The 13,706-nt window shown below is 38.7% G+C and overlaps 1 protein-coding gene across 1 annotated transcript; it reads right to left on the bottom strand.

The window, feature by feature from the left end:
- Positions 1-785: 785 nt before the first annotated feature.
- LOC137246110 (odorant receptor 94a-like) lies at positions 786-12,480 on the bottom strand. The gene is made up of 5 exons (XM_067777204.1): positions 11,753-12,480; positions 4,023-4,122; positions 3,569-3,835; positions 864-928; positions 786-798 (listed from the first exon to the last, which is right to left on the bottom strand). The coding sequence occupies exons 1-5, from the start codon at positions 12,478-12,480 to the stop codon at positions 786-788; spliced, it is 1,173 nt and encodes a 390-aa protein (XP_067633305.1).
- Positions 12,481-13,706: the final 1,226 nt, after the last annotated feature.

The raw sequence follows: 13,706 nt of genomic DNA, 5'->3' as shown, positions 1-13,706 counted from the left end.
ACAAATCCGAAGTGTCATAAACATACATGGCATCAGTAATTATGAAAGGAGTTATCTATTTCTCATTCTAGTTTCTCTAAAAAAATCATTTTCTCTTAACCTGTCGAAGCCTTCCCCCTCTACCCTACTCAAGAAGTCTCCTGGAATGCAAACAAGCTTTCCCTCAGGCCGGGCCATACATCTATGCTGGTTCGCTGCTGTAAGGGGAGAGAAGGTAACAATAAGGTCGCTGAGTTGGCAAAGGAGGATGCACCACTATATGAGTCGACTGTGTGTGTACTTCCGTATTCTCCAATTGAATGCCCACTGATCTGCTTACTCTATTCAATATTAGTTCCAATACTTACCCAGGCTTGATAAAAACTAATCTTTCCATTGGCGCATAATTGGAGGTCAATAAGTTTTTGACTGTCCTGAAAATTGTTAGTTTTTGAGGTTTTTCTGTTTTGAGGTAAAATGTATTTCACAAGCTATGTACATATGTGTATCTTGCGTTGGCAACCTCTTTAGAGAGTTGCGCTACATAACCCCTTGAATCAATTTGGTATTTTAGTCGCCTCTTACGACAGCCATATCTGCTGCATTGAGGAGGTGGTCTGAGCTTTTAAACTATAAATATCAACTCTGGTATATTTGTCGAACGTATATACCGAACTGAAGATAGATTAAGAGGAAATTTTAAGCAATTTTTAGATTGTCAAAGTGTAGTCTGAATACTCTTTTCTTCACTTCTTGTTGCCCACAAATTAAAACAAACAAATTGTATGTTCCAACTGAAATATTTTTTAATTGAAACAGCTGAAAATATACTTGCAGTAATTGTCAAAAATGTCTCTAAGACAAGAGCTCCAAAGCCATATTACCTGCTACCGCCATCCTTGCTTACATTGAGAATCAACGCCAAGAGAGTGTAGGCATTATTCATAGTCTAGAAATAAGGAACAATACATATACATAAGTAAAATTTAATGAATAAAATATTTGTGTAAAGATTATAGTCCAAAAACTGGCATAGCAAATTTTAAAGTCTTTCAGAAACGCTAATCTTTTATTCTACGGTTGAAGTCAAGGACTCTATGGTTGACGTCAGCACTTTCAGTACCGGGACAACAAGCAAAAGACGCGTACGAAGTAGGAAAATTAGCGGCAAAATAAGAATGTTTCAGAAAAGGTGATCATTGGCACAGGCTGAGGAAATATAATGTAAAACAAGAGTTTTGTCATGTTGTTATTGTTGTAGCAGTGCTTTGCCCCATCCAATAGGTGCGACCAATCACAAATTGTCATCACTATCCTCTAACGAGCGCCCAAGGAAACTTGCTATTTTAACAGGGGTGGATCATAATGAGAGGGGTCTTTGAGGCGTTGGTTCCACATTCAAATTGAAGAGATTGTTGGTGTCATTGCAAGCAGGGAATACATTTTGTATGTCGAGGTTAATTCTGGATAGGTAAGAGTTTAATCTGTTACAGTACCCAGTTCGAAGTGGAGCTAGAGTGACGCGCGTTTCTCTAGGGAGAGTGTATTCATCCTCTGCTATTTTTGGGTATTGTTCATTGAGTACAGGATTCCCAGGGAAATTCCTGGCGTAGAGGTCCGATGCATGTTTGTGAATTTCACTGAGGACCTGCTTGTGTTTTTTAGCTTCATACGGCTGTGTTCCCAGGTGCCGTATTTCCACATAATGCTTACGGAGATAACCCCTTAAGCCCCTGGGAGGTATTGCCTCATCTATCAGATATCTGTTGGGTTGCCCAGGTTTCTGGGTATTCAACAGAAACTGTTTGGTTAGCATTTCATTTCTCTCCCTAATGGGAAGTACTCGCGCCTCATTTTGTAGATGGTGTTCTGGGGACATAAGAAGATAGCCCGTAGCGGTTATGAGGGCAATTTTGACAGGCCTGTATTTTCTTCCAGTAAATAAGCTTTAGACTTGGCGACCATATCGGGGACGCGTAGCATGCAATCGGCCGGCCAATTGCTTTGTAAGTGGTAATGAGCGTTTCTTTGTCTTCACCCCAAGTGCTGCCGGCAAGAGAGATTTGAGGATTTTATTACTGCTGTTGATTTTAGGAACAATTGCGGTCGCTTTATATCCAAAATTTAGATCCTCGTAAAATGTCACACCCAAGATTTTTGGATGTAAGACAGTCGGTAGCGTAATGCCATCAACGTGGATGTTCAATATGGTTGATATTTGGCGCGTCCATGTTTTAAATAAGGTCGCGATGATTTGGTCGGTGACAATTTTAGGTTCCGCGAGGCGAAGAAACTGGAGATATCAGAGAGATAGGTGTTTATTTTATTACAAGGCCAGTCGATGTATGAGCCTGGGCCTGTGGCCATTATTGTGCAATCATCGGCGTAGGAAACGATAGTGACTCCTTCTGGTGGTTAATGTAGCTTCAATATGTAGAAGTTAAACACAAGTGGGGTTAGGACACCACCCAGTGGTAACCCTTATTTAACTCTTCTGGGGGGTCGCTTAGAGGACTTGCAGTAACGTGCCGTGGTTGACCGTATCAAAAGCTTTTGACAGGTTGAGCACAACGTGACAGTTCTAGCGGAGTTTTGTCATCAACCTGGGGACATACGCGAACGGGACCAATTTATAATCGCATACAAATTCTAACAAGCTTTTTTTGGGTTGAAGCAGTGCCGAAGGGAATCAAATATACTGAAAGGAAACCTAAGTATGTAGAAGAAAGAGTTTGGAGATAAACTTTTTCAAATTTTCCATACGGCCTCTTGACCTATAAGCAGGTGCTAACTGCGAATGTGCCGCTACTCTACAATCTGGCTATGAAATTCTTGTTATACTCAGCTGAGCAGAGCTCACAGAGTATATTAATTTTGTTCGCACAACGGTACCCCGTAACGGCATAAACTAGTAGAGATAGATATAGACTTCTATATATCAAAATGATCTGTGCGAAAAAAAAAATTCATTTAGCCATGTCCGTCCGTCTGTCCGTAAACAAGATAACTTCAGTAAATTTTAAGGTATCTTAATGAAATTTGGCATGTAAGTTCCTGGGCACTTATCTCAGATCGCTATTTAAAACGAACGAAATCGGACTATAACCACGCCCACTTTTTCGATATCGAAAATTTCGAAATACCGAAAAAGTGCGATAATTCATTACCAAAGACGGATAAAACGATAAAACTTGGTAGGTGGGTTGATCTTATGACGCAGAATATAAAATTACAAAAATTGTGTACAATGGCACCGCCCACTTTTAAAAGAAGGTAATTTAAAAGTTTTGCAAGCTGTAATTTGACAGCTGAGTATGTAATGTTCGGTTACACCCGAACTTAACCTTCCTTACTTGTTTAATATTATATTTGCTCGTCCTGTGTCAGCTTTTCTGAAACATTTCTATTTTGCCGCTAATTTTACGACTTTGTGGGAGTCACAGAGCCAGTTGTTCCGTACTGAGAGTACTGACTTCAATCACGTTTTCTGCAAATAATTCGCAACCAAATCTTTAAAAAATTTTATATCCGAAACTCATTCATATTTTCAAACCTGGTTTTCCGACTATTTGAATTCCATACTTAGTACCTTGGTAAAAATAGGCAACCCAATTTGAAAGTAATTTCCAGCCTGCAAAACAATGGGTTGCTGCAAATATCTCATAAAGAGAAAAATCAAACGACGATTGTATGGTGACATGTCAATCCAGTTGCAGCTATAAAGTTGGTGACTCAAACGTTCGGCTTGCGCCGTTATCCCATTCGCATAATAGCAAGGCAACAAAATTTGCAAGGACATTATGCACGTATAAATCATCGTAGCTAAGAAATCGATTGGATTTTCAGCAAAGCTTTTCTAAATATGATATAAATATGTAAATTGTTAAGTATAAAACTCGATTCAATGATGCCAACTGTAGCAGCCTTTGAATTCGTATGTCAAAAATCTTTAATTTATTTAAAAAGAAATATACTTTTTCTGTTCATATATGTACATATAGTGATTTTCCAATTGGCAAAAACAACTCTATGAAGTTACTTACGTTTTGCAAATTATAGATGGTGAAGCAAATTATGAGTGAACTCAAAGTTATCTGCGTTAGTACGGGTACGGAAATGATTTCCTCGCAACATTTGATCATTCTATGCATGTAAATAAAAATATATTACACATATTACATGTATGTATATACATATGTACATACAGCAGCGCACAGAAAAAGGGCATATGCAATTTTTATGAAAGTTCTTCAGTTAAGTTCTTCCTTTTTGATTTTCTTTAATTTTTTATATTTTAGGAAAACACTTCTGGGAGTTTTGTAACTGACAGATAATAGATAGATAGATAATAGATCTTCTTCACAGCACCTTATCCAAGCCGACATCAATGATGAACCCTAGCAGTTCACCTGGCTTGAGGGATTTAATGTAAGAATGATCTGGCCATTGTGAGCCTATAAACTTAGCCCTGTGTCTTGAGATTGCATCACATTCCAGGAGGATATGATCCGCCGTCCCCGCTGATCGATCACAACATCGGCATGTGTTGTATGCCCAGCTTATGCATGTGGCTGTTCAGTCTACAATGTCCTGTACGAATAGCTGTTAGGATTCTTAGGTTAACTTTCGAGAGGCTTATTAATACCCTATATCGAGTAGTGCTGTAACCCCCTAACAGTAACATAGATTGTCTCAGCCTGGCATATGGCGCCAGTGTTCTTCCCTCTTTTCCCTCTCTTCAGGAACGGCTCGGGACCGATGGGTCGTGTCGTTGCCTCCTCTCTGGCCAGGCTGTCTGCCTGTTCATTACCCTCAACTTTCCTTTGGCCAGGAACCCAGGCCAACATTAGTTCGTTGTGTGTTCCTAGTTGATTTAGCTTTCAACGCATTCAAGGACCAGTGCTGACTTTATTTCGAACGCCGAGATTGCCTTGAGGGCGGCCTGACTGTCACTAAGTATGGCGATTGTTTCATTAGAATATTCGCGCTGGAGGTTCAGGTCAGTTTGTAATTCAAACTATGCAAAGCAATTTCAAAACCATTTTCGAAAACAATCGATAATTTGAGAAAGCTTTACGAAAGTTTTAAAATTTTTATTTGAAGTTTGTCAAAAATCAATGCGAATTTTGAAAGACCTATAAACTGTTCTGTGTTAGACTAAGGTAGTTGGGCAAAAAAATGCATATTGTAAATTGATTAGGTATTTCAATTGTTTTATACAATGTTTAAGGATTAAGTTGAAACACGATTCTGGTTCGAACAAGTCCAATTTCCACATCCATTCTGCAACAGATATCGCAGTGTTGTGAATATCAATTGGCACGAACCAGAATAGAGGTAGGATTAATGAAGACAAACAAAAAACCGCTGTGATGGCTGAATGGTTATAGAAGCGGCGCCTAAACGTTGCCGATAAAGGAATTTAGCAGTTCCCGAAATGGATCTATACAACGAGCTTTGGCAGTTGTCTAAATTTTTTCTTTCTACTATTCTAATTAAAAAAATTTTTCAATTAAGAAAAAATGTATCATAACAATAATAATGATAGAAAATTATTGTTAGGCCTTGAGCTCGATTCGAACCCGCGATCTTACAAATCAGTAGGCCGATATAACAACAAAAAAAAATGTTTAAGTAAACTAGAGCTGGTACAGTTTGCAGTGTTTAGCAAGCACTCCGGGTGTATTTCTGTCATGGAAAGCTTCTCAGTGAAAACTCATCTGCCTTGGAGATATCGTTCGAAGACGACATTAAGCAAATAGGTCCCGCCCCGCCAATTTGTAGGAACAACTACGCAAATTGGAAGAGAAGCTCAGCCTAAAATCTCTTCAAGGGTTATCGCGTCCTATATTTATTTATTTAGAGCTGGCACAGTGGTTAAAGTTAAACTACAACAGATGTAAATTTTCGTGCTTTTTGAGAAAAGCTTCGTCAGGTTCTCAACCAGACACCAAGCAGATATTGTTTTATTGTCAGCTCATTATCAATAGCAAACTATTAACATCGACTAATCGATTTGTTATTCGCTTGATATCGCCGTGGCATCGACTTTTTATTGGTTTCTTATAGGCTTGTCATCAGCGGGATACAAATGTGCCATTGAGTTCATATTGAAATTTTTTCGGTAAATCTTCCAATTACAAACTGTGATAAGAAATCGATAAATTTTCGATAGAAAGTCTATAACTTTTTTACAAACAAGTCGATAGCTTATCGATAACAGATCGAAAACTTTATGAAAGTATAACGATAACTTTTCAATAAATAATAGAAATCTTTTGTATGATAAATCGAAATTTTTTAGTAAAAAATCGATAATTTTTCGATAAAAAATCAATAAAACGTCGATAAGAATTTGATAACACTCTGTAACAAATTGTTAACTTTTCAATCGAAAATCGATAACTTTTGGATAGCGTATCGATAACCTTTCGATAGTAAATTGACTTATTTTTGATAAAATATCGATAACTGTTCGAAAAGAAATCGAAAACTATTCGATAACAAAAGAAATTAGTTTTAGCTAACCTACACTTCGACAACAAATCTATGTTTTTTCTATAACACTTCAATAACAAATCCATTGTGGCAACTCCCACACAAGGGTCATTGGCAACATACGTCTGGCAACTATCTACCACCTATGACAGATGACTGCAACTTCCTGTTCTTTTCTTATTATTATTATTCATTCTGCCATGTGCACGATCAACAACTAACTTTTGTGTATTGTAATTTATATTGAAATATATCTGTTCAATCAGTTGTAGAATATCGCGTTGTTCACTCTTTCATTTGCGTACCAAAAACTGGTGACCCCGAGAAAAGAATATTTTGCCAAAATCAAATATTGGACGTGAATGAAAGCAAAATGCCTACCAGTGAAGAACTTGCTGAACAAATTGAATCGCTCAAAATTCAATTAAACGAGGCATTGTCCATAAGTGCACAGCAGTCGTCAGGACAGAATGGATTCTCCTCGGCAAACCAAATAACATCTGTCTCGGAAGTCAAATTCACGCAGTTTTATGAAAACTACCCGGAACTATGGTTCGTCATCGTAGAATCACATTTTGAGGCACGAAAAATAACCTCAAATAAATCAAAATACTTGCACACTGTCGCAAACTTATCAAGCAAAGTAGCTCTGCAAGTGAGGCAATTGCTACTTAAACCATTCAACGACGAAAAATACGACAAACTGAAGCAACAACTCATATAAATCTACTCAGAAACGGCAACAATAAAATTCGAGAAGTTGATTTCCAGCGAGCCGCTGGGTGACATGAGGCCATCACAGGCGTCACAAAAAATTAAATCCCTCGCATCGAAAGACGTTGGCGATGATTTCATCAAAAATCTATAGATGAAAAAGCTTTCACAAACAACGAGAACTGTTTTGGCCACATCAAAAGATAAGTTAGATGACCTCGCATAGATCGCCGACCGAATGTGGGAAGTTTAGACAAAGTAACCATTTCCAGCGTTGAAAAAACCGCGCCATTGGAACAAACGTTAGAAATAATCCAACAAAAATTAGACAAATTATCCAATCGGCTAAGCGCAATCGAAACGCCAAAGCGATCTACTCGGCGAGAACACACACCGCATCGAAAACGGGGCCGGTCAACAAACAAAAAGCGAAGCGACAAAGAAGATGACGATAATAGCGACGTATGCTGGTATCACCGCAAACTGGGAGACAATGCGAAAAACTGTCGTTCACCATGCTCGTTCAAAGCAAAACAAAAAAACTAACGTGTGCAGTTTCGACACAGGCTTCGACGCTATGCACGACATCTAAACGCCTGTTTATCCACGACAAACTAACCGACACTGACTTTTTAATAGATTCTGGTGCTGATCACTCTATACTGAGACCAACTCATCGTATGAAAGAAAAATTACGTAGCTGCTACAACAATGCCAAAGTAGAAGAGTACGCACAATATTACGCGGCAAATGGTTCGCCAATACAAACATATGGCAAACGTCTTTTAACTGTAGCCTTGGATTACGACGCGAACTTCCATGGAATTTCACTATAGCCGATTGCTCTACTTCGATAATTGGAGCAGATTTTTTAAACGAATATGGATTGCTTGTTGACATAAAACGCAAACGTCTGATCGATCCAATGACATGGTTGTCTTCGAAGGGTGAAGTTCTTGCAACGTCTTTGCAACAGGTAACCATAATTGATTCAACAATCAAATGTGCGTTTCTGCTAACAGAATTCAAAGACTTGCTCGACGATAAGCCATCATTTCTGGTAAAAGAGAGGGCGAACGTAACACACTTCATCGAAACGACTGGTCCTCCAGTAATTGCAAAAGCAAGACGGCTATCACCCGAAAAATTGCAGACAGCGAAAAAGGAATTCAACGAGCTGCTTCGACTGGGAATTTGCAGACCCTCTAAATCAAATTATGCTTCGCCACTGCACATGGCGCAGAAAAACAATGGCGACTGGCGGCCGTGTGGGGACTACCGCCAATTAAATGCCCGTACCAAGCCGGACAAGTATCCAGTGCCCCACGTGCAAGACGTTACGAATATACTGCATGGAAAAAAGATATTCAGCCGCATCGACTTGAGAAAAGCATATCATCAAGTCCCTATCGAAGAGTCACATATCCCGAAGACTGCCATCATAACCCCATTCGGCTTATTTGAATACGTTTTTATGGCCTTCGGACTCCGAAATGCATCACAAACATTTCAACGGTTAATTGATGAAGTGCTTCGTGGACTTGACTACGTTTTCGCTTACGTGGATGACATATTCATCGCGTCAGAGTCGTACGACCAACACGTACAAGATAGCCGAGGCGTATTCAGCCGGTTGCGCGAATTCGGACTTCGCATCAACGCTGAAAAATGCATCTTTGCAGTAAATAAAATATCATTTTTGGGACACAAAGTAACACCTGACGGTATCAAACCCGTACCAGAAAAGGTGGAAAAAATACTATCCTTCAAAGAACCGACGATTGCGAAAGACTTAAAACGATTTATGTTGATGATTAACTTCTACCGTCGGTTCATCAAAGATGCTGCCGAGACACAACAACGATTACAAACACTAATAAAACATAACAAAAAAAACGATAAAACACCTCTCGTGTGGACTGAGGACGCGAGGGAGGCTTTTAAAAAATACAAGAAACAACTGGCAAACGCGTCGGTACTCGTGCATCCAGCAGCTAACGCTAAATTAATTCTGGCAACAGACGCCAGCTCTACTGCTATTGGGGGAGTGCTTCATCAAGTTGAGAATAGTCAGCACAAGCCACTGGAATTTTTTTCGAAGCGGTTAAGCAAGACAGAGATCCTGTATCCCACGTACGATCGAGAATTATTAGCAATTTAGCGCTCAATAAAATACTTTGAGTACCTATTGCACGGACGTGAATTCGAAGTACATTGCGATCACAAGCCACTGTCATTCGCGTTCACAACATTCAGCGAAAAAATTATTCCAAGACGTGCAGCACAATTAAGTTACATCAGCGAATTCACAACACACATTCGCCACGTACCAGGGAAAGATAACGTCGTTCCAGATCTACTATCAAGAATTGATGCAATCGGAGGAGGCCAGATAAATTTCGAAGAAATGGCCGCTGAACAACAAAACGACACCTCTCTCAATACATTGCTCAAAAACAAAAGCACCAGTATCCGACTGAAACAAGTAAAAATTCCTGGATCGGAGGCAGAACTGTTCTGCGATGTTTCTGGTAATTATATTCGCCCTTTCGTTCCTAACAAATTTCGAAATCTCGTTATAGGCAAATTGCACGACCTGAGCCATCCCGGAGTACGCGGCACAACAAAACTTGTTCAGCAACGATTTGTCTGGGAAGATTTACGCAAAGATTGTAAACAATTCGTCCGTAATTGTTTAAAATGCCAAAAAGCTAAGGTACATCGACATACGAGATCACCCATTGAACATTACGATATCACATGTGACCGATTTGAACACATCAACATCGACCTAGTAGGGCCACTACCCGAATCTAAAGGCTTCACGTATTTACTAACGTGCATCGACCGAGCCAGCCGTTGACCCGAAGCCCTCCCCATCTCAAACATCTCCGCCGAAACAGTCGCAGACACATTAGTATCAGGGTGGATATCCCGATTTGGTGTACCAAAACAAATAACGACAGACCAAGGCCGACAGTTCGAGTCCACCTTGTTCAATGAGCTGAATCGATTACTTGGGGTAAAACACTTGCGAACGGCAGCATACAACCCGAAAGCAAATGGTATTATCGAACGTTGGCATCGCTCATTAAAATCCTCATTAAAAGCGAAACTGGAAAATTACGACTGGATCAAAGAGTTACCTCCCATTTTACTCGGACTACGCTCGGTTGTAAAAGACGACCTGAATGCATCGCCAGCTGAAATGGTTTATGGAAAAACTCTCACAATACCAGGACAATTTTTCAATGAGGCGACGAAAGTTACAAAAGACAGCGATTTTATCAACTCTTTCAAACGTAAAATGAACAACATCAGACCTCGGCCACAAAACACCACTACAAGCTCCATACTGTGGCCCATTCGAAGTACGAAAACATGGAAAAAAACATTTTGAACTCAATATCAACGGAGAAAACAAAATCGTGTCAATAGATCGTCTGAAACCCGCTTTTACTGAAAAGCAAACCGACGAGCCAATCTACGAGTTAAATTGTCAAAAGCAAGATAAAATAGAGTCACAGGCACCAGTAAAACAAACTAGATCAGGGAGACGAATAAAAATTCCTGATCGGCTGGGTTATTAGCGGGGGAGTCATGTGGCAACTCCCACACAAGGGTCATTGGCAACATACGTCTGGCAACTATCTACCACCTATGACAGATGACTGACACTTCCTGTTCTTTTCTTATTATTATTATTCATTCTGCCATGTGCACGATCAACAACTAACTTTTGTGTATTGTAATTTATATTGAAATATATCTGTTCAATCAGTTGTAGAATATCGCGTTGTTCACTCTTTCATTTGCGTACCAAACCATAAGTCGTCTATACCTACCCGGAAACACACCGATAATAGAAATTGTTAACACGCCCATAACCAAACCGTTAAAACTTCGTTAAAAATTTACAGAACGTCTTCCGGTTTTCGGTTTTTACTTCTAATGTCTCCTTTCCTTTCCCTACGTTTCTTTTTTCCTTCCTTCCTTTCCATGCCTTATCTTATTTGTTCCCATATTATAACACAGTGTTAAACTGGCCCGTCAATAAAGACCTCACATAGACTATCTATAATATTTACGCTGTAGCGTAGTGACTACACTTACGCGTTACGGCCTAGAGGGTTAAATATGGTCATCTTAAATTGGTCCGTGGTCGGGCTAGTTTCTTAATGGTGCTTATTACCGGAATCTCTATCCAGCAAAGGATTATCAACATCGATAGCACTCCCGAAAATCTTCGGGGAGTGTCTTTATCGCTGCAACAACAATAACAACGCCTAGCTAACATATTCTGTAGTACTCCATACTGTTTACCAATAACACACACTACACCTGCTTTCACATTCTACATCTGTATATAACCCATATAGCATACGAGTTACCACTGCGCTTACTTTCAGGACTCCCCCATATACTGAACAAAGATGTTTCCAAATCAAAAACATTATGAAATAATGGACTTCTTTAGCTCAGAGTAAACTCAACTTAACTCACCTACATCATTTTTCTGATTTAACCGGCTTACAATTAATTTCTCTAATTAAAAACTTACCGTTTTACCTGACGATGCATTATAATTAACTTCACGAGTCGCTTGGTAGTCTCGTCATTTTCTTCCGATTCACTCAAACGCTCCAAACGCAATCCAATCAATTTAAGATAAAGGGTCAAATGTAGTAGTAAATAGCATTGAAATAAATCCATACACATATTACAAACGCATGAAAAAGGACCTGCCACAACTTCATAAATATATGCCGGCCATAAGCTATATTTACGCAACGCATCAGGTATCCAAATATCAACGGGCAATTGACGTGGTTCTACGAAGAAAAATGCTAAAAAAGCAATAGCTAATACGCTATTACTAGCAATCAAATAAATTATTATAACTCGACGATAGACTCGTTGAGCGCGACACCATAACTCCTGCTCTGTATTTGTTTCGGGCGCCAATGCAGTGCTGATTTCAAATTCATGCAACAATTCCGAAGCCATGGGTGCATAGTACGTAGTATTCAAGACTTTTACGTTTAGCACAATACCGCTTACTGCGTACTTCAAGACTCCCATTGCTTTATCAAAATTAGAAGACCAAATAGCATTGAGCCATAAAAGGAATGTTATGATAAATGTGAATGTAAATTGTAAAAGTATTTGAAAACAACGATAAGAACATCGAGCTAACGATGTGTTGGTGCCATTAGCTACTGGCCATGCACCTAAGAAGCGTAGGGTGCGTATTAATAACCGGTAATTGCCTATCTCGTCTAAGGACATCGCGCAACTATTGGGTAATGAGTTTAGCTACTGAGCTTCTTAGCATTGAAATAATGTTTAAATATACCTAAATTGTTAACAAATCTATATAAAACGCTATAATTTTTAATTGGATAATATGTTTAATAATTAAGTATCTAGTAGCGCACCGAATGTTTAATGTGCAATTAAAATACAACTAATTAACACCTCGATTAACGAATGAATAAGTCATATAAGTTGAATTCTTGGGAAGGTGGTCGCTTACAAAAAAATATTAAATTAATATTTATAATACGATATGGAATATAAGTGGGTGCACCTAATAAACCCGACTTTCAGAATCCCGACAGTACTTAATACCAACAATTTTCAGTAATCCCGAAGGCCGCCTACGCAGAATGGTGTTCTATAATTGGATCGGGTAAGTGTTGTTGTTAACACAGCTTGCCCAACAAAGAAGCGACTGCCGCGCCTTGTTGGATGGCCATAACCGTTTAAGCGTTTAAGCGCCAATTAAGTCTTGTGTGATTTCCCAATTTACATGTTGGAATTTTTTGCAGGGGCTGAAACTGTTATTCCGTTTATAATATAAGTCCATGCAAAACTATTAATTTTGGACTTTAATTATATTTGGATCAAGATAAAAATTATTTTCGGATTTTTATTTTTTGAGTCCGATAGAATTAGTTAAACTCGGACTTTTAAAAATAAAAGTCCCGAAATAAAAGTTAAATCAAGACTTTTATTTTTTAAGGCCGAAATAAAAGTCGCGCTTGATAACAAAGAAACGGCTTATCCGAATTAGAAAAATTTGGTACCAATCGTTTCCCTGAATTCCTAAAATTTAAAACCTTATGGACTTTTGAAAATTTCTGTTAATAATACTAAAAATTTATCATAAACAAACTAGATCGAAAATCCCGTGGTATAAATGGTGAACTTGCAATGGATTTTTGCAATAAATTTCGTTCCAATACAACTATTAGAGTGAAAATTGGTAAACCGCATTCTGCTATGATAGGAAAGTTTTCCAAAAAAAGAAATGGTCGTAATCGGTCAGTAGCCACGCCTCTTTCTGTAAATGCAAATAAGATTTTTTGGACTTTCAAGTGCGATAACTCGTACATACTTTGAGCAATATTTTTGCAAATTGGTAAGCGAACTTCATATTGGTATTTGTACATGCTGACGGAAAAAGTTTTAAAATCGAATTAAAGTCACACCCACTTGTATATAAAAATATC

This window comes from Eurosta solidaginis, chromosome 3 (assembly GCF_040869045.1).
Source record: "Eurosta solidaginis isolate ZX-2024a chromosome 3, ASM4086904v1, whole genome shotgun sequence".
NCBI classification, from domain to species: domain Eukaryota; kingdom Metazoa; phylum Arthropoda; class Insecta; order Diptera; family Tephritidae; genus Eurosta; species Eurosta solidaginis.
This window is presented reverse-complemented; position numbering and strand designations above follow the sequence as displayed.